Consider the following 27,458-nt stretch of genomic DNA (forward strand, 5'->3'; position numbering starts at 1 on the left):
TTCCGCGCGCGGCATTTCACAACCAAAACAAACCGCGACGTTCCTCCTCGTGCGTGCCCAGAGTTATGTGAAATTCACAACTTCCAAAAAATCATGTTCACCCGAACCGTTTCGCTCTGCTCATCCGCGGTATTCCGTCGGCTCCTCCCGGCTCTCCCCACCACCTTGAGGCCCATCCACACGACCGGATTTGTAGCGGCCAAAAAGTTCGTCGACGCGGAAAATGACTTCGCGCACCAGGTGATTCAAAGGGGAATCCTTGCGCCCAGCGGAACAGTTCGGGATTTCGCTGCAAGCGAAACGGAACTGCTGGATCGGTTATCACAGGTGGTCGCGGAGTGTCGGAACGAAGGGGTTTGTATCTCGGAGGAACGGTTCGATGATTTCGCGAGGGGGCTTGCGGAGAAGGTTCCGGAGTTTGGGTACGAGGAGCTGGTGCGGGTGTTGAATCTGCTGGTGGAGATGGGGCCGACTCCGGCGGTGGACACGCGGAATTATGCGCGCATTTGGAACGCGGTTGATGCGGCTTGTTTGAGGAGGGTTCCGGAGTGGGACACGGACCGGTTGCTGTTTATGGCGGACCAGTGGTACCCGTTGAGGTTGGCGAAGGTGGGGAGGTTTGTGGGGAAGGCCGTGTGGAAGATTAGTGGCAAGATGAGGAAGCTGAACAAGGATCAGCTGGTGAAGACGGTGTTTTATATTAATTTGACGCGGGTTCCGGTGGAGAACATGGTCGACATTGAGATCAACTTGAAGAAGAACTTTTACAACTTTGGAATTGATGATTTGTCGGTGCTTTGTATGGGATTCTTCAAGACTATGACGCCGGTTCGGAGTGTGGAACTTATTGAGAGGATTTACCAACTGACGATTCATCACGCGGGTGATGTTCAGGACATAAGTTTAGCAGCGATTTTGAAACTGCTCCGCTACTCTTCAAGAATCGCTCATGCCCAGTCCATGGAACGACTGCTGTCCACCTTCGTCCCACAAGTCCCCCGGTTATCACTGTTCTGCTGTCTTCACCTGGCCCTGCTAGGAACCGACATCCACCTCTGCCACCAACCAATCCTGGAAGCCATCATCGACCGCTTCTCCCAGAACATCAAACAACTCCGCCTCAAAGACATGGAGCGCATCGTGTTCGCCCTGGCCCACTTCAACATGGATCTCCCAAGCCAAAAAGACCTCAACCTCATGCGCGCCATCCAATCGGAACTCCCCACCCGAATCCACGAAATCACGACCTACCCCAAGTCCTACCTCTCCCTTCTGAACTTCCTCACCCTCAAAGAAATCTACAGCGAAGAGCTCATCACGGCCGCCTTCGACCGGCGCTTCCTCCAGATGACCTACGGCCGCAACGTGGCCGGCGCCGGCCGCGAAGTCATCGCCCTCAATTCCTTCCTGCGCATCAACGCCCCAACCTACTCCGGCAACCTCTTCCCGGAAAAACCCCTCAAAGTGGTCGCCAAACTGACCCAGGACTACGTCCCCAGCACCGAGTACCGCCTAACCAAATCCGACCGCATGCTCCTAGAAATCCAGTCGACCTTCACCCAACGCCACCGCTTCGCCCACATAATCCACGTACTCCCGCACTACCAACGCCCGGACGTGATCGCCCTCTTCAACGAAACCACCGGCGCCTTTGAGGACGTGGAAGCGCACTGTCCGCCGCAGTACTCGGGTGCCATCCTGAGCAGGGAGTGCTTGCTGGGGGAGCGAGGAGCGAACGAGAAGGGGCTGAGGCTGGTGGCGATCGTGGCCGGGTCGTGGAACTGTTACGTGCGCGATCAGCACCGCTTTACCGGCGGGTTCGCGATGAAGCTGAAGCAGCTGGCGGCGGTGGGGTACGAGACGGTGGTGGTGAGTTATGGAAGTTTTCTGTGATGTATTTTAAGTGTAGATTAAATTATCGGTTGATGTTTTTGGAGTCGATAAATCTTGAGAAGAAGAAGGCGCTCTCTCGGAGCTTATCATGAAATTGATCTGTAATTTAATGTAATTCAACGTAAGTTGTGAATAGTACACTAAAATCGATTATCAAGAAAATCTCGATACAAATTTTATTCGCAATTCGCAATTCGCAATTTTCAGTGTAAGAACGGGCCTTGACCGATCTTATGCACTAGGTTCCCGACGAACACGCACTGCCCTTACACCTACATCTCACCCTTGCTCTGAGTCAGTACGAGCAACACGCTAGAACACGCTTTGAGTGTTCGTGCCAGGCATGCACACCTTCTTTTCCGGTTACGCATTTTAACTCGGCCGGGGGTGGTACATTACGTAGGGTTTGATGTAAGTATAAGCGCCTAACCATTTATAGTGTGCCTATCAACTTTCATTAAAGCAAAAACTGTTTTATTTTTAGTTTGAATTCAAAAACTTATTGTTATTTACTGTGTTTTGTTTTCTCCTGAAATCTTTCCTAGTGTTGAGTCGTGTTTTTATGTTGCTATTTCTTTTGTCGCGGTGTTTTGTTACAACTTTTGGTCCTAAGCATTTTATAAAAGTTTTTCAAAAGTACAATAGTAATATTTGTGTTAATTCTTTGATCACTCCAAAAATTGAGTAAGGGCTCGAACCTCATTTGTTTGAAGAAAAGGGTGAAGATTGAAAACAATGGACAGTGAAAGAAATATACTATTTGAAGAATCAATAGTAAAAGAAAGATAGTAATTTATGAAGTAGATAAATAAATTAACAATAATTAATAAATAGAGGTAACAAACAAGCTTAGATTGTATTGAGGGCAATTTATAGGGCAAATGAAAAATTATTCAAATAGATAAATAAAGAAAAGGCAGATGATAACAAAATTGACATCGCTGCCAAATTAAGGGAAAGCAGAAAGTATGTTACAGCAGCATCAATTGGTAAAATAGAGTGAAAAAGCGTTGAGAAATAAGAGAATCAAATGAGTAAAATCGAAATCAAATGGAGGATAGTAAACAGAAGCCGCGTTAGAAAATCAGTGAAACAAAATAAACAGAAGATAGGTGGTAGCTGAGAATGAAGAGAAGAGAAACCCCGTTGTGCGATGTTTCAGGTACATCCACAGCAGTTGACTCAACATACTGCGAATCAAAACAATACCGTCTACAATCACAAATTACTTCCCTTTCCCACATTGTCGCGCCCCTTTCTTTTAGCCGTCTCGACTTTGACTTTGGTCAAAGGTTTACGATCCGTTTCCACAGGCCACCAGCTAGGTCATCATGAAAACCAAGCCAACGTGGAGGTAAGAAAATAGGACACTTGCAAGGAACCAGAGCTATACTGTCTTGATCAAGAATGATCTAACAGGACTACGGACGTAGTCAGTGACGCTCCTTCCAGGATGTTCCTCGCCTGAGCGTCAACTGAAGAGGTATCATCAGCATCATTCGCACTTGGCCTGCAAGAAAATCTCGATACAAATTTTATATTCAAAAATTCATAGTTGGAATTGGATTGGAATTTAGAATATTAAATTATTCATAAATTCATAATTGAACTACATTCTAAAAAAAACAATCTTTAAATTTTATATTTAAAATTTTGAAAGTTTTAACATTTTTAATTAAAAATTTCTAGGAATCTCAGATTCCAAAACTTATACGCTGAAACCCCGATGGTTTGACACCAACTGTTGTCAAACGAACGGGGTCACTTTTTAGTTTTACACCCTCTACACACAGAACTCTAGTAAAAAGTGACAGTTCGTAACTTTTTAGCTTGACTTTGACCAACCACCGGAAGGTTGAGTGCCATTTATAAAATAAATCAGTGAGTAAAAAAAATCTAAGTTTGAAAAAATCAGCACTGCAAATTTGTAATATTTATATAATTATTTATTTATAATATTTATAATATTAAGATTAAGATTTATAAATTCATATAAAAACCCACATTCTAAAATTAAAAACAAAATGAAAAACTAAAAATATTAAATTAAAAAAATTAAAAGGTCTGAAATTTAAGGTTAAAATTTTTAAAATTTTGAATTTCAAATATCCTGAAAATTTTAAAGCTAATAATTCTAGATTACTTTTTCAAAACAACCAATGCGCCATGGGCTTCCAGTATGAATTCATAAATTAAATCAGTAAAAAAACAAAGTTTGGAAAAATCAATCAATCAAATCAACTTGTATTTTATAATATTAATGATTATAATGATTTCTAGATTCATAATTTAATAAATCTACATTCTAAAATTTGAAAATTAAATAAAATTTAAAAAAAATAATGATCAAAAATTCTAAAAAAAAAAATCGAAAAGTTTTTTTTTTCTAATTTAAAATCAGAAAAATCTAAAATCAGCAATGGAACAATCATCATCAAAAGAAAAGCTTTGGATGTTCATCAAGAGAAAAAAAAATCCGAAAGTAGCATGGCTCTCCTCCATTCTTAAATTCTTAAATTCTTAAATTCTTAAATTCTTAAATTCTTAAATTCTTAAATTCTTAAATTCTTAAATTCTTAAATTCTTAAATTCTTAAATTCTTAAATTCTTAAATTCTTAAATTCTTAAATTCTTAAATTCTTAAATTCTTAAATTCTTAAATTCTTAAATTCTTAAATTCTTAAATTCTTAAATTCTTAAATTCTTAAATTCTTAAATTCTTAAATTCTTAAATTCTTAAATTCTTAAATTCTTAAATTCTTAAATTCTTAAATTCTTAAATTCTTAAATTCTTAAATTCTTAAATTCTTAAATTCTTAAATTCTTAAATTCTTAAATTCTTAAATTCTTAAATTCTTAAATTCTTAAATTCTTAAATTCTTAAATTCTTAAATTCTTAAATTCTTAAATTCTTAAATTCTTAAATTCTTAAATTCTTAAATTCTTAAATTCTTAAATTCTTAAATTCTTAAATTCTTAAATTCTTAAATTCTTAAATTCTTAAATTCTTAAATTCTTAAATTCTTAAATTCTTAAATTCTTAAATTCTTAAATTCTTAAATTCTTAAATTCTTAAATTCTTAAATTCTTTAATTCTTAAATTCTTAAATTCTTAAATTATTAAATTCTTAAATTCTTAAATTCTTAAATTCTTAAATTCTTAAATTCTTAAATTCTTAAATTCTTAAATTCTTAAATTCTTAAATTCTTAAATTCTTAAATTCTTAAATTCTTAAATTCTTAAATTCTTAAATTCTTAAATTCTTAAATTCTTAAATTCTTAAATTCTTAAATTCTTAAATTCTTAAATTCTTAAATTCTTAAATTCTTAAATTCTTAAATTCTTAAATTCTTAAATTCTTAAATTCTTAAATTCTTAAATTCTTAAATTCTTAAATTCTTAAATTCTTAAATTCTTAAATTCTTAAATTCTTAAATTCTTAAATTCTTAAATTCTTAAATTCTTAAATTCTTAAATTCTTAAATTCTTAAATTCTTAAATTCTTAAATTCTTAAATTCTTAAATTCTTAAATTCTTAAATTCTTAAATTCTTAAATTCATAAATTCATAAATTCTTACATTCTTAAATTCTTAAATTCTTGAATTCTTAAATTCTTAAATTCTTAAATTCTTAAATTCTTAAATTCTTAAATTCTTAAATTCTTAAATTCTTAAATTCTTAAATTCTTAAATTCTTAAATTCTTAAATTCTTAAATTCTTAAATTCTTAAATTCTTAAATTCTTAAATTCTTAAATTCTTAAATTCTTAAATTCTTAAATTCTTAAATTCTTAAATTCTTAAATTCTTAAATTCTTAAATTCTTAAATTCTTAAATTCTTAAATTCTTAAATTCTTAAATTCTTAAATTCTTAAATTCTTAAATTCTTAAATTCTTAAATTCTTAAATTCTTAAATTCTTAAATTCTTAAATTCTTAAATTCTTTAATTCTTTAATTCTTAAATTCTTAAATTCTGAAATTCTGAAATTCTGAAATTCTTAAATTCTTAAATTCTTAAATTCTTAAATTCTTAAATTCTTAAATTCTTAAATTCTTAAATTCTTAAATTCTTAAATTCTTAAATTCTTAAATTCTTAAATTCTTAAATTCTTAAATTCTTAAATTCTTAAATTCTTAAATTCTTAAATTCTTAAATTCTTAAATTCTTAAATTCTTAAATTCTTAAATTCTTAAATTCTTAAATTCTTAAATTCTTAAATTCTTAAATTCTTAAATTCTTAAATTCTTAAATTCTTAAATTCTTAAATTCTTAAATTCTTAAATTCTTAAATTCTTAAATTCTTAAATTCTTAAATTCTTAAATTCTTAAATTCTTAAATTCTTAAATTCTTAAATTCTTAAATTCTTAAATTCTTAAATTCCTAAATTCTTAAATTCTTAAATTCTTAAATTCTTAAATTCTTAAATTCTTAAATTCTTAAATTCTTAAATTCTTAAATTCTTAAATTCTTAAATTCTTAAATTCTTAAATTCTTAAATTCTTAAATTCTTAAATTCTTAAATTCTTAAATTCTTAAATTCTTAAATTCTTAAATTCTTAAATTCTTAAATTCTTAAATTCTTAAATTCTTAAATTCTTTAATTCTTTAATTCTTTAATTCTTTAATTCTTAAATTCTTAAATTCTGAAATTCTTAAATTCTTAAATTCTTAAATTCTTAAATTCTTAAATTCTTAAATTCTTAAATTCTTAAATTCTTAAATTCTTAAATTCTTAAATTCTTAAATTCTTAAATTCTTAAATTCTTAAATTCTTAAATTCTTAAATTCTTAAATTCTTAAATTCTTAAATTCTTAAATTCTTAAATTCTTAAATTCTTAAATTCTTAAATTCTTAAATTCTTAAATTCTTAAATTCTTAAATTCTTAAATTCTTAAATTCTTAAATTCTTAAATTCTTAAATTCTTAAATTCTTAAATTCTTAAATTCTTAAATTCTTAAATTCTTAAATTCTTAAATTCTTAAATTCTTAAATTCTTAAATTCTTAAATTCTTAAATTCCTAAATTCTTAAATTCTTAAATTCTTAAATTCTTAAATTCTTAAATTCTTAAATTCTTAAATTCTTAAATTCTTAAATTCTTAAATTCTTAAATTCTTAAATTCTTAAATTCTTAAATTCTTAAATTCTTAAATTCTTAAATTCTTAAATTCTTAAATTCTTAAATTCTTAAATTCTTTAATTCTTTAATTCTTTAATTCTTTAATTCTTAAATTCTGAAATTCTTAAATTCTTAAATTCTTAAATTCTTAAATTCTTAAATTCTTAAATTCTTAAATTCTTAAATTCTTAAATTCTTAAATTCTTAAATTCTTAAATTCTTAAATTCTTAAATTCTTAAATTCTTAAATTCTTAAATTCTTAAATTCTTAAATTCTTAAATTCTTAAATTCTTAAATTCTTAAATTCTTAAATTCTTAATTTCTTAAATTCTTAAATTCTTAAATTCTTGAATTCTTAAATTCTTAAATTCTTAAATTCTTAAATTCTTTAATTCTTAAATTCTTAAATTCTTAAATTCTTAAATTCTTAAATTCTTAAATTCTTAAATTCTTAAATTCTTAAATTCTTAAATTCTTTAATTCTTTAATTCTTAAATTCTTAAATTCTTAAATTCTTAAATTCTTAAATTCTTAGATTCTTAAATTCTTAAATTCTTAAATTCTTAAATTCTTAAATTCTTAAATTCTTAAATTCTTAAATTCTTAAATTCTTAAATTCTTAAATTCTCAAATTCTTAAATTCTTAAATTCTTAAATTCTTAAATTCTTAAATTCTTAAATTCTTAAATTCTTAAATTCTTAAATTCTTAAATTCTTAAATTCTTAAATTCTTAAATTCTTAAATTCTTAAATTTTTAAATTTTTAAATTCTTAAATTCTTGAATTCTTGAATTCTTAAATTCTTAAAAATTCTTAAATTTCTTAATTTTGTTGTTTTTTGTTATTCCTAAATTCTTAAATTTTGAAATTTCTGAACTCCACTTTTTTATTCTGGAATTTTAAGTTTTTTTTTGTTTTTTGAAAAAATAGAGCTTTTAAATGTTAGAATTTCGGGTTTTTCGTAAATATGTTTTTTGGAAAATCTATAATTCCAATTTTTTATTTTGAAATTTTGACTTAATTTCTAAATTTTTAAGGTTTTGAAATTTTAATTTGAGCTATTGAATCTATACATTTTCAATCTCGACTTAAATATTTTTTTCAATCCTGCAGATTTTTTTTGAATTTCCAAATTATGGTTGGAATTTTCTTAATTTTTGTTTTGTTATTTGAAATTACTGAAATATTTGTTTTTACATATTTTCAAATTTTTATTTTTAAATCATTTGTATTGTCAAATATCAGATAATTACTAAATTTTTCAGTAAGAAAATATATATTTGAATGATTATTGTCAAGTTTATTTTAACTCCGGTTTATTTCATTTCGGTCCCACTAGGTTGAATTAATCAGACAGTGCAGTGAACTCACAATCCACACAAACTCACAATAGTTGGCGACACGTGAGCTAATAGCAAAAAAAAAAAAAAAACAACTTATATCTTTTACTCCGTTTCGACCAAAAAACTAAATCTGTCTTTTTAATTTCAAGATTCTGCATTTTGAGATTCGCCGGGATTTTCTATTATTCTAACGAATATAAAATTATTAAAACGTTTGTAACTTTCAGTCGCATTCAAAAAGCAAAATTCAAATTCTTTGATTTTTTCATCAAAACATATTACAAACAAGCACCGCGCGAAGAAACGTCAAACGCCACTTTCCGTTGTTGTTCCTTTTCAGCTGCGTTCCGCTTAAGAAAAATCTTTTTGTGACCCTTTCCTTGACCGTTTCTTGGGCGTTTTTTATATGAAGTTTTGCGTTCCTTCCGATCTGCATACCAGCCTTAAAACATGAACTTTTCGGATGTTCCGGGTTTCCGGAACCGGTAGGTCACCTGGCCCTGATATTAATATGCCGTAGCATCCTGATTGGTTGAAATCCGGTTTTCCAGGCCGGTTTCGGAAAGGGGAAGTCCTATGTTTTCATTTGTGATCAAAAGAATCGGTAAAAAACTGGATTTTTGAAGATTTTTTCAAGTTTGGGGTCGAAAAGGACCCCAATACCATATGTGTGATTTTTTTAATACCAAGGGAAGTTCAATAATCCGGATTCCTAAATGATATCCAAAATTAAAGATTATAAAATTTTAGATTTTAAGTAGACAACCGTCAAAAAACAATAACAAACCTTATGATCAAGGGGTGAGAGGATGCATGTTAAACAAATTAAAAATATTGTTTTAGTTTTCGAATTTCAAGTCAAATTGTAGTTGATTGGTAAACTTTAGAAACAAATTTAAATTTTTTTAATGTTCTTATTTTGTAGAGAAATAATATGCATCGGTGGTTCCCTCGTTATTTTTCGTTCATCCCAATTACCAAACAAGTACTGTATATGTACAGTACACACTACCGAGTTTGGTAAAGTTAACTGACATTTCAATTGCTGAACAGTTCGGTAAACTGAAAATTACCGAATTCGGTAAAAACTTATTGCAGGCCAAGGATTGATACCTAAGAGCATGCAATGGCACTGGCCTTGTTGCGTGCTCTTCGGTTGACGTCCACGTAAGGAACATCCTGAAAGGAGCGTAACTAACTACATCCGTAGTTCTGTTAGATCATCCGAATTATCTTGATCAGAACAGTATAGCTCTGGTTCCTTGCGAGTGTCCTATTTTCTTACCTCCACGTTGGCTTGGTTTTCATGATGACCTAGCTGGTGGCCTGTGGAAACGGATCGTAAACCTTTGACCACCGCGGGTCAGAGTCGAGACGGCTAAAAGAAAGGGGCGCGACAATGTGGGAAAGGGAAGTAATTTGTGATTGTAGACGGTATTGTTTTGATTCGCAGTATGTTGAGTCAACTGCTGTGGATGTACCTGAAACATCGCACAACGGGGTTTCTCTTCTTTCCGTTTTTATCTACCATTAGAGAGCCTGGAGCTTGTTAGAGAACGGACGTCTCAGGCCTGAAGTGCCAATCGAGGCGCGGGAGCTGTCAAGCGGAGGTGCCTATCGAGCAAAATCCTTTGTCTTTTGCTCGATTGGTACCTCCGTTTGAAAGTTCTCGTGCTTCGTTTGGTGCTTTTGGTTTGAGGTGTCCGTCCTCTAATAGGCTCCAGGCTCTCTATCTACCATCTATATTCTGTTTATTTTGTTTCACTGATTCTGTAACACGCCTTCTGTTTATTATCGTCCATTTGTTTTCGATTTTATTTTCTTGATTCTCTTATTTCTCAACGCTTTTCCACTCTGTTTACTAATTGATGCTGCTGTAACAAACTGTCTGTTTTCCCTTAATTTGGTAGCGATGTCAATTTTGTTTATCTTTATTTATCTATTTGAATAATTTTTCATCTGCCCTATAAATTGCCCTTATACAATCTAAGCTTGTTTGTTGCCTCTATTTATTAACTATTGAGCAGTTCTCTAGGATTTCGGTCATTCGATTTTTTTTGTATTTTTTAATCCGACTGAAACTTTTTTGGTGCCTTCGGTATGCCCAAAGAAGCCATTTTGCATCATTAGTTTGTCCATATAATTTTCCATACAAATTCGGCAGCTGTCCATACAAAAATGATGTATGAAAATTCAAAAATCTGTATCTTTTGAAGGAATTTTTTGATCGATTTGGTGTCTTCGGCAAAGTTGTAGGTATGGATACGGACTACACTGGAAAAAAATAATACACGGTAAAAAAAATTTGGTGATTTTTTTATTTAACTTTTTATCACTAAAACTTGATTTACAAAAAAACACTATTTTTAATTTTTTTTATTTTTTGATATGTTTTAGAAGGCATAAAATGCCAACTTTTCAGAAATTTCCAGGTTGTGCAAAAAATCACTGACCGAGTTATGAATTTTTTAATCAATACTGATTTTTTCAAAAAATCGAAATTTTGGTCGTAAAAATTTTTCAACTTCATTTTTCGATGTAAAATCAAATTTGCAATCAAAAAGTACTTTACTGAAATTTTGATAAAGTGCACCGTTTTCAAGTTATAGCCATATTTAAGTGACTTTTTTGAAAATAGTCGCAGTTTTTCATTTTTTTAAATTAGTGCACATGTTTGCCCAGTTTTGAAAAAAATATTTTTGAAAAGCTGAGAAAATTCTCTATATTTTGCTTATTTGGACTTTGTTGATACGACCTTTAGTTGCTGAGATATTGCAATGCAAAGGTTTAAAAACAGGAAAATTGATGTTTTCTAAGTTTCACCCAAACAACCCACCATTTTCTATCGTCAATATCTCAGCAACTAATGGTCCGATTTTCAATGTTAATATATGAAACATTTGTGAAATTTTCCGATCTCTTCGAAAAAAATATTTTTGGAATTTTCAAATCAAGACTAACATTTCACAAAGGCCAAACATTCAATATTACGCCCTTTTAAAATGTTTGTCTTGATTTGAAAATTCCAAAAATATTTTTTTCGAAAAGATCGGAAAATTTCACAATTGTTTCATATATTAACATTGAAAATCGGACCATTAGTTGCTGAGATATTGACGATAGAAAATGGTGGGTTGTTTGGGTGAAACTTAGAAAACATCAATTTTCCTGTTTTTAAACCTTTGCATTGCAATATCTCAGCAACTAAAGGTCGTATCAACATAGTCCGAATAAGCAAAATATAGAGAATTTTCTCAGCTTTTCAAAAATATTTTTTTCAAAACTGGGCAAACATGTGCACTAATTTAAAAAAATGAAAAACTGCGACTATTTTCAAAAAAGTCACTTAAATATGGCTATAACTTGAAAACGGTGCACTTTATCAAAATTTTAGTAAATTACTTTTTGATTGCAAATTTGATTTTACATCGAAAAATGAAGTTGAAAAATTTTTACGACCAAAATTTCGATTTTTTGAAAAAATCAGTATTGATTAAAAAATTCATAACTCGGTCAGTGATTTTTTGCACAACCTGGAAATTTCTGAAAAGTTGGCATTTTATGTCTTCTAAAACATATCAAAAAATAAAAAAAATTAAAAATAGTGTTTTTTTGTAAATCAAGTTTTAGTGATAAAAAGTTAAATAAAAAAATCACCAAATTTTTTTTACCGTGTATTATTTTTTCCAGTGTAGTCCGTATCCATACCTACAACTTTGCCGAAGACACCAAATCGATCAAAAAATTCCTTCAAAAGATACAGATTTTTGAATTTTCATACATCATTTTTGTATGGACAGCTGCCGAATTTGTATGGAAAATTATATGGACAAACTAATGATGCAAAATGGCTTCTTTGGGAATACCGAAGGCACCAAAAAAGTTTCAGCCGGATTAAAAAATACAAAAATTAAAATTGAAGAAAAAAGACCGATTTCGTAGAGAATTGCTCTATTGTTAATTTCTTTATCTACTTCATTAATTACTATCTTTCTTTTACTATTGATTCTTCAATAATATATTTCTTTCACTGTCCATTGTTTTCAATCTTCACCCTTTTCTTTAAAACAAGTGAGGTTTGAGCCCTTACTCAATTTTTAATGATCAAAGAATCAACAGAAATATTACTATTGTACTTTTGAAAAACTTTTATAAGATGCTTAGGACCAAAAATTGTAACAAAACACCGCGACAAAAGAAATAGCTACATATAAACACGACTCAACACTAGGAAAGATTTCAAGAGAAAACAATACACAGTAAAATAACAACTAGTTTTTAAATTCAAACTAAAAATAAAACAGTTTTTTTTTTTTATTGGTGCGCTGGAAGTGGGGACGCGAAGTCGTGATTATTCAGGATAATTTTTGGTGTGCTTTTGTGTCGCTGTTCGTATCGGATGAGTGATTGTGCTAATCGAATAATAGCATCATTGGTGCGCTGGAAGTGGGGACGCGAAGTCGTGATTATTCAAGTTAATTTTTGGTGTGCTTTTGTGTCGCTGTTCGTATCGGATGAGTGATTGTGCTAATCGAATAATAGCATCATTGGTGCGCTGGAAGTGGGGACGCGAAGTCGTGATTATGCAGGTTAATTTTTGGTGTGCTTTTGTGTCGCTGTTCGTAACGGATGAGTGATTGTGCTAATCGAATAATAGCATCATTGGTGCGCTGGAAGTGGGGACGCGAAGTCGTGATTATTCAGGTTAATTTTTGGTGTGCTTTTGTGTCGCTGTTCGTATCGGATGAGTGATTGTGCTAATCGAATAATAGCATCATTGGTGCGCTGGAAGTGGGGACGCGAAGTCGTGATTATTCAGGTTAATTTTTGGTGTGCTTTTGTGTCGCTGTTCGTATCGGATGAGTGATTGTGCTAATCGAATAATAGCATCATTGGTGCGCTGGAAGTGGGGACGCGAAGTCGTGATTATTCATGTTAATTTTTTGGTGTGCTTTTGTGTCGCTGTTCGTATCGGATGAGTGATTGTGCTAATCGAATAATAGCATCATTGGTGCGCTGGAAGTGGGGACGCGAAGTCGTGATTATTCAGGATAATTTTTGGTGTGCTTTTGTGTCGCTGTTCGTATCGGATGAGTGATTGTGCTAATCGAATAATAGCATCATTGGTGCGCTGGAAGTGGGGACGCGAAGTCGTGATTATTCAGGTTAATTTTTGGTGTGCTTTTGTGTCGCTGTTCGTATCGGATGAGTGATTGTGCTAATCGAATAATAGCATCATTGGTGCGCTGGAAGTGGGGACGCGAAATCGTGATTATGCAGGTTATTTTTTTGTGTGCTTTTGTGTCGCTATTCGTAAGGAGTGAGTGATTGTGCTAATCGAATAATAGCATCATTGGTGCGCTGGAAGTGGGGACGCGAAGTCGTGATTATTCAGGTTAATTTTTGGTGTGCTTTTGTGTCGCTGTTCGTATCGGATGAGTGATTGTGCTAATCGAATAATAGCATCATTGGTGCGCTGGAAGTGGGGACGCGAAGTCGTGATTATTCAGGATAATTTTTGGTGTGCTTTTGTGTCGCTGTTCGTATCGGATGAGTGATTGTGGTAATCGAATAATAGCATCATTGGTGCGCTGGAAGTGGGGACGCGAAGTCGTGATTATTCAGGTTAATTTTTTTGTGTGCTTTTGTGTCGCTGTTCGTATCGGATGAGTGATTGTGCTAATCGAATAATAGCATCATTGGTGCGCTGGAAGTGGGGACGCGAAGTCGTGATTATTCAGGTTAATTTTTTTGTGTGCTTTTGTGTCGCTGTTCGTATCGGATGAGTGATTGTGCTAATCGAATAATAGCATCATTGGTGCGCTGGAAGTGGGGACGCGAAGTCGTGATTATTCAAGTTAATTTTTGGTGTGCTTTTGTGTCGCTGTTCGTATCGGATGAGTGATTGTGCTAATCGAATAATAGCATCATTGGTGCGCTGGAAGTGGGGACGCGAAGTCGTGATTATTCAGGATAATTTTTGGTGTGCTTTTGTGTCGCTGTTCGTATCGGATGAGTGATTGTGCTAATCGAATAATAGCATCATTGGTGCGCTGGAAGTGGGGACGCGAAGTCGTGATTATTCAGGTTAATTTTTTTGTGTGCTTTTGTGTCGCTGTTCGTATCGGATGAGTGATTGTGCTAATCGAATAATAGCATCATTGGTGCGCTGGAAGTGGGGACGCGAAGTCGTGATTATTCAAGTTAATTTTTGGTGTGCTTTTGTGTCGCTGTTCGTATCGGATGAGTGATTGTGCTAATCGAATAATAGCATCATTGGTGCGCTGGAAGTGGGGACGCGAAGTCGTGATTATTCAGGTTAATTTTTGGTGTGCTTTTGTGTCGCTGTTCGTATCGGATGAGTGATTGTGCTAATCGAATAATAGCATCATTGGTGCGCTGGAAGTGGGGACGCGAAATCGTGATTATGCAGGTTATTTTTTTTGTGTGCTTTTGTGTCGCTATTCGTAAGGAGTGAGTGATTGTGCTAATCGAATAATAGCATCATTGGTGCGCTGGAAGTGGGGACGCGAAGTCGTGATTATTCAGGTTAATTTTTTGGTGTGCTTTTGTGTCGCTGTTCGTATCGGATGAGTGATTGTGCTAATCGAATAATAGCATCATTGGTGCGCTGGAAGTGGGGACGCGAAGTCGTGATTATTCAGGATAATTTTTGGTGTGCTTTTGTGTCGCTGTTCGTATCGGATGAGTGATTGTGGTAATCGAATAATAGCATCATTGGTGCGCTGGAAGTGGGGACGCGAAGTCGTGATTATTCAGGTTAATTTTTTTGTGTGCTTTTGTGTCGCTGTTCGTATCGGATGAGTGATTGTGCTAATCGAATAATAGCATCATTGGTGCGCTGGAAGTGGGGACGCGAAGTCGTGATTATTCAAGTTAATTTTTGGTGTGCTTTTGTGTCGCTGTTCGTATCGGATGAGTGATTGTGCTAATCGAATAATAGCATCATTGGTGCGCTGGAAGTGGGGACGCGAAGTCGTGATTATTCAGGATAATTTTTGGTGTGCTTTTGTGTCGCTGTTCGTATCGGATGAGTGATTGTGCTAATCGAATAATAGCATCATTGGTGCGCTGGAAGTGGGGACGCGAAATCGTGATTATGCAGGTTATTTTTTTTGTGTGCTTTTGTGTCGCTATTCGTAAGGAGTGAGTGATTGTGCTAATCGAATAATAGCATCATTGGTGCGCTGGAAGTGGGGACGCGAAGTCGTGATTATTCAGGTTAATTTTTTGGTGTGCTTTTGTGTCGCTGTTCGTATCGGATGAGTGATTGTGCTAATCGAATAATAGCATCATTGGTGCGCTGGAAGTGGGGACGCGAAGTCGTGATTATTCAGGATAATTTTTTGGTGTGCTTTTGTGTCGCTGTTCGTATCGGATGAGTGATTGTGGTAATCGAATAATAGCATCATTGGTGCGCTGGAAGTGGGGACGCGAAGTCGTGATTATTCAGGTTAATTTTTTTGTGTGCTTTTGTGTCGCTGTTCGTATCGGATGAGTGATTGTGCTAATCGAATAATAGCATCATTGGTGCGCTGGAAGTGGGGACGCGAAGTCGTGATTATTCAGGTTAATTTTTTTGTGTGCTTTTGTGTCGCTGTTCGTATCGGATGAGTGATTGTGCTAATCGAATAATAGCATCATTGGTGCGCTGGAAGTGGGGACGCGAAGTCGTGATTATTCAGGTTAATTTTTGGTGTGCTTTTGTGTCGCTGTTCGTATCGGATGAGTGATTGTGCTAATCGAATAATAGCATCATTGGTGCGCTGGAAGTGGGGACGCGAAGTCGTGATTATTCAGGTTAATTTTTGGTGTGCTTTTGTGTCGCTGTTCGTATCGGATGAGTGATTGTGCTAATCGAATAATAGCATCATTGGTGCGCTGGAAGTGGGGACGCGAAGTCGTGATTATTCAAGTTAATTTTTGGTGTGCTTTTGTGTCGCTGTTCGTATCGGATGAGTGATTGTGCTAATCGAATAATAGCATCATTGGTGCGCTGGAAGTGGGGACGCGAAGTCGTGATTATTCAGGATAATTTTTGGTGTGCTTTTGTGTCGCTGTTCGTATCGGATGAGTGATTGTGCTAATCGAATAATAGCATCATTGGTGCGCTGGAAGTGGGGACGCGAAGTCGTGATTATTCAGGTTAATTTTTGGTGTGCTTTTGTGTCGCTGTTCGTATCGGATGAGTGATTGTGCTAATCGAATAATAGCATCATTGGTGCGCTGGAAGTGGGGACGCGAAATCGTGATTATGCAGGTTATTTTTTTTGTGTGCTTTTGTGTCGCTATTCGTAAGGAGTGAGTGATTGTGCTAATCGAATAATAGCATCATTGGTGCGCTGGAAGTGGGGACGCGAAGTCGTGATTATTCAGGTTAATTTTTTGGTGTGCTTTTGTGTCGCTGTTCGTATCGGATGAGTGATTGTGCTAATCGAATAATAGCATCATTGGTGCGCTGGAAGTGGGGACGCGAAGTCGTGATTATTCAGGTTAATTTTTTTGTGTGCTTTTGTGTCGCTGTTCGTATCGGATGAGTGATTGTGCTAATCGAATAATAGCATCATTGGTGCGCTGGAAGTGGGGACGCGAAGTCGTGATTATTCAGGTTAATTTTTTTGTGTGCTTTTGTGTCGCTGTTCGTATCGGATGAGTGATTGTGCTAATCGAATAATAGCATCATTGGTGCGCTGGAAGTGGGGACGCGAAGTCGTGATTATTCAGGTTAATTTTTTTGTGTGCTTTTGTGTCGCTGTTCGTATCGGATGAGTGATTGTGCTAATCGAATAATAGCATCATTGGTGCGCTGGAAGTGGGGACGCGAAGTCGTGATTATTCAGGTTAATTTTTTTGTGTGCTTTTGTGTCGCTGTTCGTATCGGATGAGTGATTGTGCTAATCGAATAATAGCATCATTGGTGCGCTGGAAGTGGGGACGCGAAGTCGTGATTATTCAGGATAATTTTTGGTGTGCTTTTGTGTCGCTGTTCGTATCGGATGAGTGATTGTGGTAATCGAATAATAGCATCATTGGTGCGCTGGAAGTGGGGACGCGAAGTCGTGATTATTCAGGTTAATTTTTGGTGTGCTTTTGTGTCGCTGTTCGTATCGGATGAGTGATTGTGCTAATCGAATAATAGCATCATTGGTGCGCTGGAAGTGGGGACGCGAAGTCGTGAATATTCAGGATAATTTTTGGTGTGCTTTTGTGTCGCTGTTCGTATCGGATGAGTGATTGTGCTAATCGAATAATAGCATCATTGGTGCGCTGGAAGTGGGGACGCAAAATCGTGATTATGCAGGTTATTTTTTTTTGTGTGCTTTTGTGTCGCTATTCATAAGGAGTGAGTGATTGTGGTAATCGAATAATAGCATCATTGGTGCGCTGGAAGTGGGGACGCGAAATCGTGATTATTCAGGTTAATTCTTTGGTGTGCTTTTGTGTCGCTGTTCGTATGGGATGAGTGATTGTGCTAATCGAATAATAGCATGACTTACTGAATTATTTGTGTCTTGAGCGTAATTTTCGTTGAGTAATTGGTGTTTTTTTGTGATTTTTTTTGTGATTTTTTTTTGAGATCTTAATTAATTGTTTTGTGATTTTCAAAGCCCTTCCTATATCATCGTTGATCGGAAGGCACGGCGTCGGTAAATTGTGTATAATGTTTTGAATAAGGTTTTATTTTTAATGGTGAAAAAAACATTTCTATATAATGATCGAAAGACGCACTGACATTTTGGATTAATTAATAGTGGAGTGAAATAATTGTGTGTGAGTGTCTTTGTGTGTTAACCAAAAAGACCTTCCCATAGCATCGTTGCTCGGAAGGCTCGCCGACGGGTCTGTTATGAAAGTCCTCCCCATAGCATCGTAGCTCGGGAGGCATCGAAAAGCCAATACCTTATCCTACTAACCCAAAAAATAATAATCACGTGATGCTTGAAGGAGATGCTGTGGATTCAACGGTCTCAAGCGGTATCAACAAGTATATAGCGAAAAACTGTGTGCTTGATGAGTCTGCAACTTCAACTATCGGACTAACATTCCTCCCTTTCGTTGAACTGCAGGCTTCTTGGGAGGGCGCCGGTATTGACTAATAAAGTAGGGATCTTCAGGGGTTAAACAGTGAACGGATGGTTGGCTCCCACTGATCATTTTTGATTCATTGTTTAACTTCAGCTGATCTGTCAATAACGGAGTAGCAGCTCATTGGCAGTCAACCATGCTCATGCTCATGCTCATGCTCAAACTAAAAATAAAACAGTTTTTGCTTTAATGAAAGTTGTTAGGCACACTATAAATGGTTAGGCGCTTATACTTACATCAAACCCTACGTAATGTACCACCCCCGGCCGAGTTAAAATGCGTAACCGGAAAAGAAGGTGTGCATGCCTGGCACGAACACTCAAAGCGTGTTCTAGCGTGCTGCTCGTACTGAGCAAGGGTGAGATGTAGGTGTAAGGGCAGTGCGTGTTCGTCGGGAACCTAGTGCATAAGATCGGTCAAGGCCCGAATTGCGAATTCGGTAAAAACTTATTAAAATTCGGTACCGTCATCAGGGGTGACATTGGGTCTGGGGGTGAGATTGGGTCATACAAAAATGCTGAAATTTGTATGACCCAATCTCACCCCCAGACTCAATGTCACCCGTGTTGATGGTTCGTTATTGGTTATCATACTACCGACATTCGGTAAAATTTTGTTGATTTTGACATAAGGTTTACCGAATTCTAAAAAAAAATTAATTGTGTACGACTCGTGTTGAATAGATCTTCTTTCTGCCACTTGTTACAGAAACTCTTATTTCTGTTTAAGTACTGCTGCAAACACGTTCCAAATTTAAAAATTTCTTGAAACCATCATACCAAATTTACATTTATTCAAACCATTTCTGTTTTCTTCAGATACCTTGGCACGAATGGCCAACGTTCGCCCCGGAGTCACGCGATGGCTATCTATTTGACAAGCTGAACCCCCTCCTCAACAACCCGAAAAGTACCGTTTAGTAAGTAATTCTCTTTTATTTTTTGTTATATTTTGTTCCTACCTAAGAAATGCAAAAAAAAACAATACAACAGTTGCTAGTAATAAAAACGAAAAAAAAAATGCTACTTTCACATAAACAGCTCGGTCATGAGCTTTTTTGAATACTCGTAGACGACAAAAAGAACCGCCGTGGCCGGAATGGTCCGCACGATCGTGGGCTGCAGCCCGTTGTACAGCGCGAGGAAGCCCTCCTTCCGGAAGATGTCCATCCCGACCCGGGTCATACTGTGGGTGAGGCTCTGCACCTGGATGCGACTCTTGATCACGTCCGCGGGGAAGATCGCCGTCCAGAGGGCGACTCCGCCGACGGCACCGGCCACCATCGTGTTCAGCGGTCCGATTTCGTCCTTCGGCTGGCCCGGCTTGGCCAGAAGTTCCCGCGTGGCTTCGTACCCGCCGAAGAAGAAGAAGTAGCCGGGCATTTCGCGGGCGAACGTCGACGTCAGCCCGCGGAACATGCCGGGGATGCCTTCGGCGCGTAGAATCTGCTTCGTCAGTTGGTAGGGGGAGATGTGCCGGACCTTTTCGTTGGCCGCCAGGTTGGTTTGCTGAACCTCGCGCAACGCTTGGAGTTTGCACTTGATCAGTTCGGTGGGGCAGAGCGTGAAGGAGGAGAAAAAGGCCGCCAGGAAGCCGGCCGTGGCGTTGTCCAGCGCGGTCAGTTCCGACACCGACGGCTTCCGGCTGACGGTCGCGACCAGGTTCTGGCAGGCGCCGTACGCCGCAAATACTACGGAGTTTTCCGCCACGTTGGCGATCAGGGCGGGCACGGTTCCGGCGTACAGGCCGCGGATGAAGCCGTCCCGTTTGAAGGTGCTCGTTGTGCAGTCGATCATGTTTTGGTACAGATGGGGGAAGGTTTGCATCTTCACTTTGACCGTGTCCATCGGTTGGCTGACGTAGACCAGGGCGATGCCACCTGGAAAAATACAAGAGAGAATTGAAGACTAATTTTAGCGGCGAAATTAAAATAATCTTCACGTGATGGCAATTGTTGGCTTCGTTTTTTTTACAGACATCGTAAATATGCGAATCTTATCTTTTCGGGTGGCGCTAATTTGTGTCGTATGTTTCGTCACAGTAAATTTTACATAATATTTAAACACTGTAAATTCAGCTGACATTTAAATATCTCAACACAATTTTATAATTTCCATGTTGATTATGTTTACAATTCACATTCAACATTCAAGCCTGAACTGGTTTTTTTTATAATTCATTTATTTTTAAAGTTCACGGCATCGGAAACCAGAAAGACTTTTGTTCAACATGTATGGTGCAAATTTGTAAATGTGCAATAAAGGTTGAACAGATTCTCTCTGGTTCTCGATGCCATGAACTTTGTTCACGCATGTGATTTCATTTTTTCCGTGTGATTCGAGCTCTTATATTCGAATGAGAACTCATCTCTTCCCTCTCATGTATGAAACATTGGAAAAATGAAACCCAATCAAACAAATTTTAGATTTTCGGGAATGATTTTGATTTTACATCTCAATTTCAGGGTTGTTTTCAAATGGTACAATAAATCTTCAATACAGTCATGTGTTGCCGCTGAAATTGCCGATGTGCTTACGAACTCGAAGATCTTAACGTAGGGTTAGGCGATGGTGAGCAACGGTCTATATCTAGGCGAGCGATAGCGAATAAGAAGATTTAACGCACAAGATTAGTAGGCGAGTAATTTGATGTTCTTTTTAATCTCAGTTAAAGCAGACTTATTCTTAGATGTCCAATCAGGATAGTGCGTTTGAATTGTAGAAAAGTCAGTGAAAAGAATTCATGAGTAAGTTGGTGGGCGTAAACCGCAGGAGGAAAAATTAAGAATTATTTGTTACAGTTTTCGCAACGCACCAAATTGCTGCTCTAAGTTGGGAATGAAGTTGGGTTAGGAAACCTATTTTGTGAGTAAAATTATATCTAGTTTAACCAAATTACTAATGTTTAATAAACAGCTTTTAGCAATTAAGATCACTAAAATGAACGGTGTTTCTTGTTCGCTGAAAAGACGGCAAATCCAGCCCTCCCCCTACGTCAACAGTCATGCCTCGGTTTAGCACCGCATATGGGGATGCAAAACCGAGGCACAGAGCTTATGGGTTTTTGGCTATATGGGAGACATTGGCTTTGATCGTACGAAAAATCATGCAAACATCAAAAAATTGTAGTGTTTTGAAATCGGGATGATGTCAGCTATCCATTAAAATTATTATTTCATGAAAATTTTCACAAAGAAACGTATTTTTCCTGTATTTCAAAAATGCATTTTTTTTCTCTAAAGAAACCAAAAATATATTGTTATTGCAATATGGGTATCAAATGATCAGGCTATTTATACATTTTGGATGTAATAACTACATTTTTAGAAAATACTCCAAATTTTCACAAAACTACGTCTTTTTGAAAAAAAAAAACTCCAAATTTCTTTTTTTTCAATATGGGTATCAAACGATCGGGATTTTTTCATACATTTCGAATGTAATAACAACATTTTTAGAAAATACTCAAATTTTTCACAAAACTACGTATATTCGAATAAAATACTCAAAATTTCCGTTTTTACAATGTGGGTATCGAACGATCGGGATTTTTTCATACATTTCGAATGTAATAACAATATTTTTTGAAAATACTGCAAATTTTCACAAAACTATGTATTTCCGAAAAAAATACTCAAAATTTCCGTTTTTACAATGTTGGTATGGGACCATCCACAAACCACGTGGACACTTTTTTGGAAATCTCAACACCCCCCCCCCCCCCCTCGTGGATAATTGTCCATACAAAAAAAAATCTTTTTTGTATGGATCGTGGACAATCGCCATACCCCCCCCCCCCTAAAGTGTCCACGTGGTTTATGGATGGTCCTTATCAAACGATAGGGATTTTTTTATACATTTCGAATGTAGTAACAATTTTTTTTGAAAATACTCCAAATTTTCACAAAACTACGTATTTTCTTTAAAAAATACTCAAAATTTCCGTTTTACAATGTGGGTATTGAACGATCGGGATTTTTTCATACATTTCGAATGTAATAACAATATTTTTTGAAAAAAAAAAACAAATGTTCACAAAACTATGTATTTCCGAAAAAAATACTCAAAATTTCCGTTTTTACAATATGGGTATCAAACGATCGGGATTTTTTCATACATTTCGAAAGTTATTAAAACAATGAAAATACTCAAAATTTTCACAAAACTACGTATTTTTGAAAAAAATTATTTGATTATTTAATACCCATATTGTAAAAACTGTAATTTTGAAAAGTTTTACAAAAATACGTAGTTTTGGGAAAATTTTGAGTATTTCAAAAAAAAAAAAATTTTATTACATTCGAAATGTCTGAAAAAATCCCTATCGTTTGATACCCACAATGTAAAAACGGAAATTTTGAGTATTTTATTCGAAAATACGTAGTTTTGTGAAAAATTAGAGTATTTTCTAAAAATGTTTTTATTACATTCGAAATGTATGAAAAAAATCCCGATCGTTCAGTACCCATATTGTAAAAATTAAAATTTTGAGTGTTTTATTCGAAAATACGTATTTTTGTGAAAATTTTGAGTATTTTCTAAAAATGTAGTTATTACATTCGAAATGTATGAAAAAATCCCGATCGTTTGATAACCATATTGTAAAAATTGAAATTTTGAGTATTTTTTCAAAAAAACGTAGTTTTGTGAAAATTTGGAGTATTTTCTAAAAAATTTGTTATTATATCAGAAATGTATAAAAAACCGGATCATTTGATACCCATATTCCAATAACAATATATTTTTGGATTCTTTAGAGAAAAAAAAGAACTTTCAAAATATAGGAAAAATACGTATTTTTGTGAAAATTTTCATGAAATAATAGATTTAATGGATAACTGACATCATCCCGATTCCAAAACACTATAATTTTTTGATGTTTGCATGATTTTTCATACGATTAAAGCCAATGTCTCCCATATAGCCAAAAACCCATAAGCTCTGTGCTTCAGTTAAGCACTGGGCCGTACTTAACCGAGGCAGCTGAACGGTGCAAAACCGGGGCAGTGCAAAACCGAGACGTGCAAAACCGAGGCATGACTGTATTTGGTTTTAGGGTGTCCTGAAAAACATTATCAAAACAAAAAAAAGTAGTTTATGCAACATGTTTTAAAAAGAAGATTTTTCCAGCACGAGTCGTACTTTTACCGAGTTGGATTTTTTGCATAATGTTTTGATTTACACTCAACCCCCGGTGGTTGGTCACTTTCTCGTTTGACACTTTTTTAGTTTGTACCCCGTTGGTTGGTCAAAGTCAAACTAAAAAGTGACGAACTGTCACTTTTTACACGGCGCTCACGCAAACTATCACAACATACATTTGGTAGTGTGTGTGAACTCCGTGTAAAAGGGGTGTCAAGCTTAAAAGTGACCCCGCTCGTTTGACAACAGTTGATGTCAAACCATCGAGGTTTGAGTGTATTTGATTGAATTCGACTGAAAGGCTAGTATACGCAGATCGGAAGGAAAGGGGTCAAGAAACCGCTTTACGAACAGCAGAACAAAGGAGACAGAACGATTTCTTGGGGCTTTTCTTTGCCCTCTCTGGCTTGCTTTAGCTGCCGTTGCTGCCCATTTGATTTTTTTCTTTACCTATTCCTTCCGAAGTGCATATACCGATAAAACATGAACCGAACAAAACAATTAGTACACCGATTTCCAAATTTGCGACTTAAACACTGCCCTTTAGGCTTCCATAGAGGCACTTTTTGGTCTCAATTTTGTTATACAGTCGACTCTCTGGCTGTCGATCTTCTCGATATCAATAATGCTCCAGTTACCTATGAATTCTTCAGTCCCTTCAAACTGCATACTTCGATTGTCTTTATTCCTCGATATTTTCTCTTGCTTGAAGGATCTATTCCTCGACGGTCCCTTGAATTCTATTTGCTTTAAAAATCTATTCCGGTTGTCATTAATTTTACTTTCTCATGGCTTGCATAGACATTTTTATTTGAGAAACGAAGCTTTGAAGGGTGTTTGACATTTATTTGTTTTTGTTTGCTGGACAATGCCATGATTCTTTCCTATAGCTGGTCAGCAAGAAAAAACAAATTTCAATCGAGTCTTCATTTTGCATCGTTCTGTAAACTGATGATTCTCTTCCTCGACGGTCCCTTGGATATTGACAACCAGAGAGTCGACTGTATTCGGAATCCTCGGAAAATTTAGTTAGTTAGAAGTGATGGAATCGTAAATTTGATTGAAAAAATGCCATTCAGAATGAATTAAAATATTTTTTAACAATTTGTTGGATTATGGGAAAAACAGGTTTTCGCCCACTTGATACAGCATTTGACGTATTGATCACATGGTAAATAAGATCTATTTCTTTTTTCAAAAGTGTTTTATTTCATTATTTTTTATATCAAATTTACAACTCCAATACTTCTAACTAACGTGAAATTTTCCGAGGATTCCGAATATGACAAAATTGAGACCAAAAGGTGCATCTATGGAAGCCTACAGGGCAAAAACTAACATTGTAAAATGTTTGTTCTAGAAAAATCGAAAAACTTTGAGAAAAACTGCGATTGACCAAAAAGTTAATACCATAGGCTTATAGTCCATGAAATTCCTTAACTTTCGACCTATAGGAGTATTGGTGTTGGAGACTGCTGCAAAAAGATATTAAGGTTTTAAAAAAATCCATTTTGAGCAGTAATTTGCAAAAGCTAAGAGAAAAAATTAAATCAATCCTGGATGTCTATGGCACATTTCAAAGGGTTTCAAATGACCTTTCGAATGCATCTAAAAGAGTTGGAATTGATGAAGTTTTACGGAAATGCGAACAATTTTAAGATTTTTCATGTTTTTTGGACCTCAAACTTCAATGCCCGTTTACCCTACTTCCCTTTGTCGTAGAAGGCTCATATTTGGAATGAGTTCATCTCATGTAGAGACAAACAAACGCTGAAAGTTTCATCCAAATCGGAGCACCTCGATACGACCTGTTGCACATTGGTGAAAAACTCGCTCTTAACGTTCGTGTCGCATAAACTTCAATCAAGCATCATTCACAACAACATATAAATTCTGTTTGTTGCTAATAACCGCAGTCATAACACGGATGCGTTCAAAACATGCTTTTTTCACTAGAAAAAAAAACACTCTTTTCAATGTCAAGTGGCAAGTCCAATAATGATTCACAACAACGAACGCGTAAAAATTTTAATCTCGCCATTCTTCAATTATTCCTCTTATCGCCACGCTTGCTTCGACCTATTCAAATCATCACTAGTCAAGCTTGTGAAATACCTTCCACGCTGTGCAATTTAAAGAAAAAATCACACTTTCCCGCGAAACTTACCCAGCGATCCCGCCACCAGATCTATCACACCGGTCTTGAACCCACTTCCTTCACCCTTTCCGTGCATTCTTGTGGGAAGATCTCTTTTCCTTAGGGGTTTCTCTTGATGTCGTTGCCACCTACTCCTTCAGACTATCAATGGGCACCTGATAACGGTCCTCCTCCTTCTCTTATCAAAATTGAATCGAAATTCGCACGTTGAAACCCGTTTCTGCTCTGCACCTGTAGTAATGATTTGTACTAATTGCTGCTCCACGCGAGTACGTTGTAATTGTAGCGAACGCCGCGATAGACTAAAACAGTCAGTTGCTGACCGCTTCTCTGCGGGATCTTCGGTTAAACCCCAGCTGAATCACCAAGAAGTGTGTTCGAAGTGACGATCGATTGCGTCAGACTTTGACGCTGAGGGGGGGCTCGAGCTGCTCTTATCAACGGGTCTTCTATACTGCTTGCCGTATTCACGTGTCGTCGGATGTTCCCCGCAGATTCGTTGAGGGTTTCACCTGGGCAAGACAACTCTCGCACCGCGTCCGTACACTTGCGGCAATCGCGACTGAATGGATATTTCTGCGCACTTCAAGTTCAACAATCGTGTGTCCAAAATAATATTTACGAGCTGTTGTTGTCCGTCCCGTCCAGTCTCTGATAAGGTAGCAGGCAACGCGCAACGTCTGAGTGAGTGACGGGCTCCTCATTCTCTGCGCTTATCAGCGCTCATCTGCTTCGTAAACATCTCCGGACTTCAACGCTCTGTGGTGCAATAAACTGCGGGCTTCCTGTACCTCCAGGCTTCAGGGGGTATTGTTGTACTGTTGTTGCTGGTGACGTAGCTGGTCTGCAGGTAGAGGACACTCCACTTATCAGGAACTAGTTTTCACTTTTTGCACACTGATTAACTGCAGCAACTAGGCTTGGATGTGACGATGTCGAAGGGGCCGGTTATGTTGTCGTAATACGGTCTGTACATGCGTTGATAGTGAGAGTAGCACGTGGTTCGGACTGGTTGTATTGGTGTGATGCTTGTAGTCGTGAGATCAGCGTGTATCGATTACTTGTTCACTTTCCCACTTCTCACTGCTCATGAAGCGAAGTAGAATGTGGTTTGATGTCATATGTTTGACCTATGTGAGAAATAAAGAAAAAGATTGAAGTCAAATTTATAACGATCCCACATTTTCATTCAACTTACATCATTTTTCGTTACGAGATTTGTCCGATTACGCCTTTCGACGGATGGGGAAGTAAATGTCGGCACTGGTGTAGGAGTCGTCTACCTGGAAAAAGTATATACCTATTTTGGCTGTTATCTACAATTATCGACATTACCGACGGCAGTTTGATTATATTGGAAAAACTTCTTGAAACGAGCATTGAACCAGTAACTTCTTTTTTTCATTTTTTTTCCTGTGGGAGTAACGTGATTTTTACTGCGTTTATAACACAGTGGCAAATCGCATAATGTTGCGTCTTGGTTGGGTCTGTCACTTTTGCCCCTGTTTACTTTGTTACTTCGATGTCGGACAGGGATCGCAGCAACCGATGGTCGATACTTTACTGACAACTGGATCAACTTGATGATTATGTTTTCGCAAGAGTTTGCGCAAGTTTGATTATAGATGAGGCTTTAGCCACAACAAACATTCAATGCCGACTAATGGCCTATCAACAATCACTTAGCTTAG

The 27,458-nt window shown here is 35.9% G+C and overlaps 2 protein-coding genes across 2 annotated transcripts; one reads left to right on the forward strand and one right to left on the reverse strand.

The window, feature by feature from the left end:
- Positions 1-19,505, forward strand: LOC120413705 (uncharacterized). The gene is made up of 2 exons (XM_039574625.2): positions 1-1,869; positions 19,287-19,505. Exons 1-2 carry the CDS (start codon positions 94-96, stop codon positions 19,386-19,388), a joined length of 1,878 nt encoding a protein of 625 aa, XP_039430559.1. The 5' UTR covers positions 1-93; the 3' UTR covers positions 19,389-19,505.
- LOC120413707 (mitochondrial ornithine transporter 1) lies at positions 19,497-26,868 on the reverse strand. Its single transcript, XM_039574627.2, has 2 exons — positions 25,777-26,868; positions 19,497-20,347 (listed from the first exon to the last, which is right to left on the reverse strand). The coding sequence occupies exons 1-2, from the start codon at positions 25,841-25,843 to the stop codon at positions 19,497-19,499; spliced, it is 918 nt and encodes a 305-aa protein (XP_039430561.1). The 5' UTR covers positions 25,844-26,868.
- Between the last annotated feature and the right edge of the window lie 590 nt (positions 26,869-27,458).

Source organism: Culex pipiens, chromosome 1 (genome assembly GCF_016801865.2).
Source record: "Culex pipiens pallens isolate TS chromosome 1, TS_CPP_V2, whole genome shotgun sequence".
Taxonomy (NCBI): domain Eukaryota; kingdom Metazoa; phylum Arthropoda; class Insecta; order Diptera; family Culicidae; genus Culex; species Culex pipiens.

Bases quoted from the DNA above. Each gene is read 5' to 3' on its own strand.
- LOC120413705 (XM_039574625.2), top strand. From the start codon at position 94: ATGTTCACCCGAACCGTTTCGCTCTGCTCATCCGCGGTATTCCGTCGG. The intron at 1,870-19,286 runs GTGAGTTATGGA...TGTTTTCTTCAG, and splicing joins TGGGGTACGAGACGGTGGTG to ATACCTTGGCACGAATGGCC.
- LOC120413707 (XM_039574627.2), bottom strand. From the start codon at position 25,843: ATGCACGGAAAGGGTGAAGGAAGTGGGTTCAAGACCGGTGTGATAGAT. The intron at 20,348-25,776 runs GTAAGTTTCGCG...GTATTTTTCCAG, and splicing joins TCTGGTGGCGGGATCGCTGG to GTGGCATCGCCCTGGTCTAC.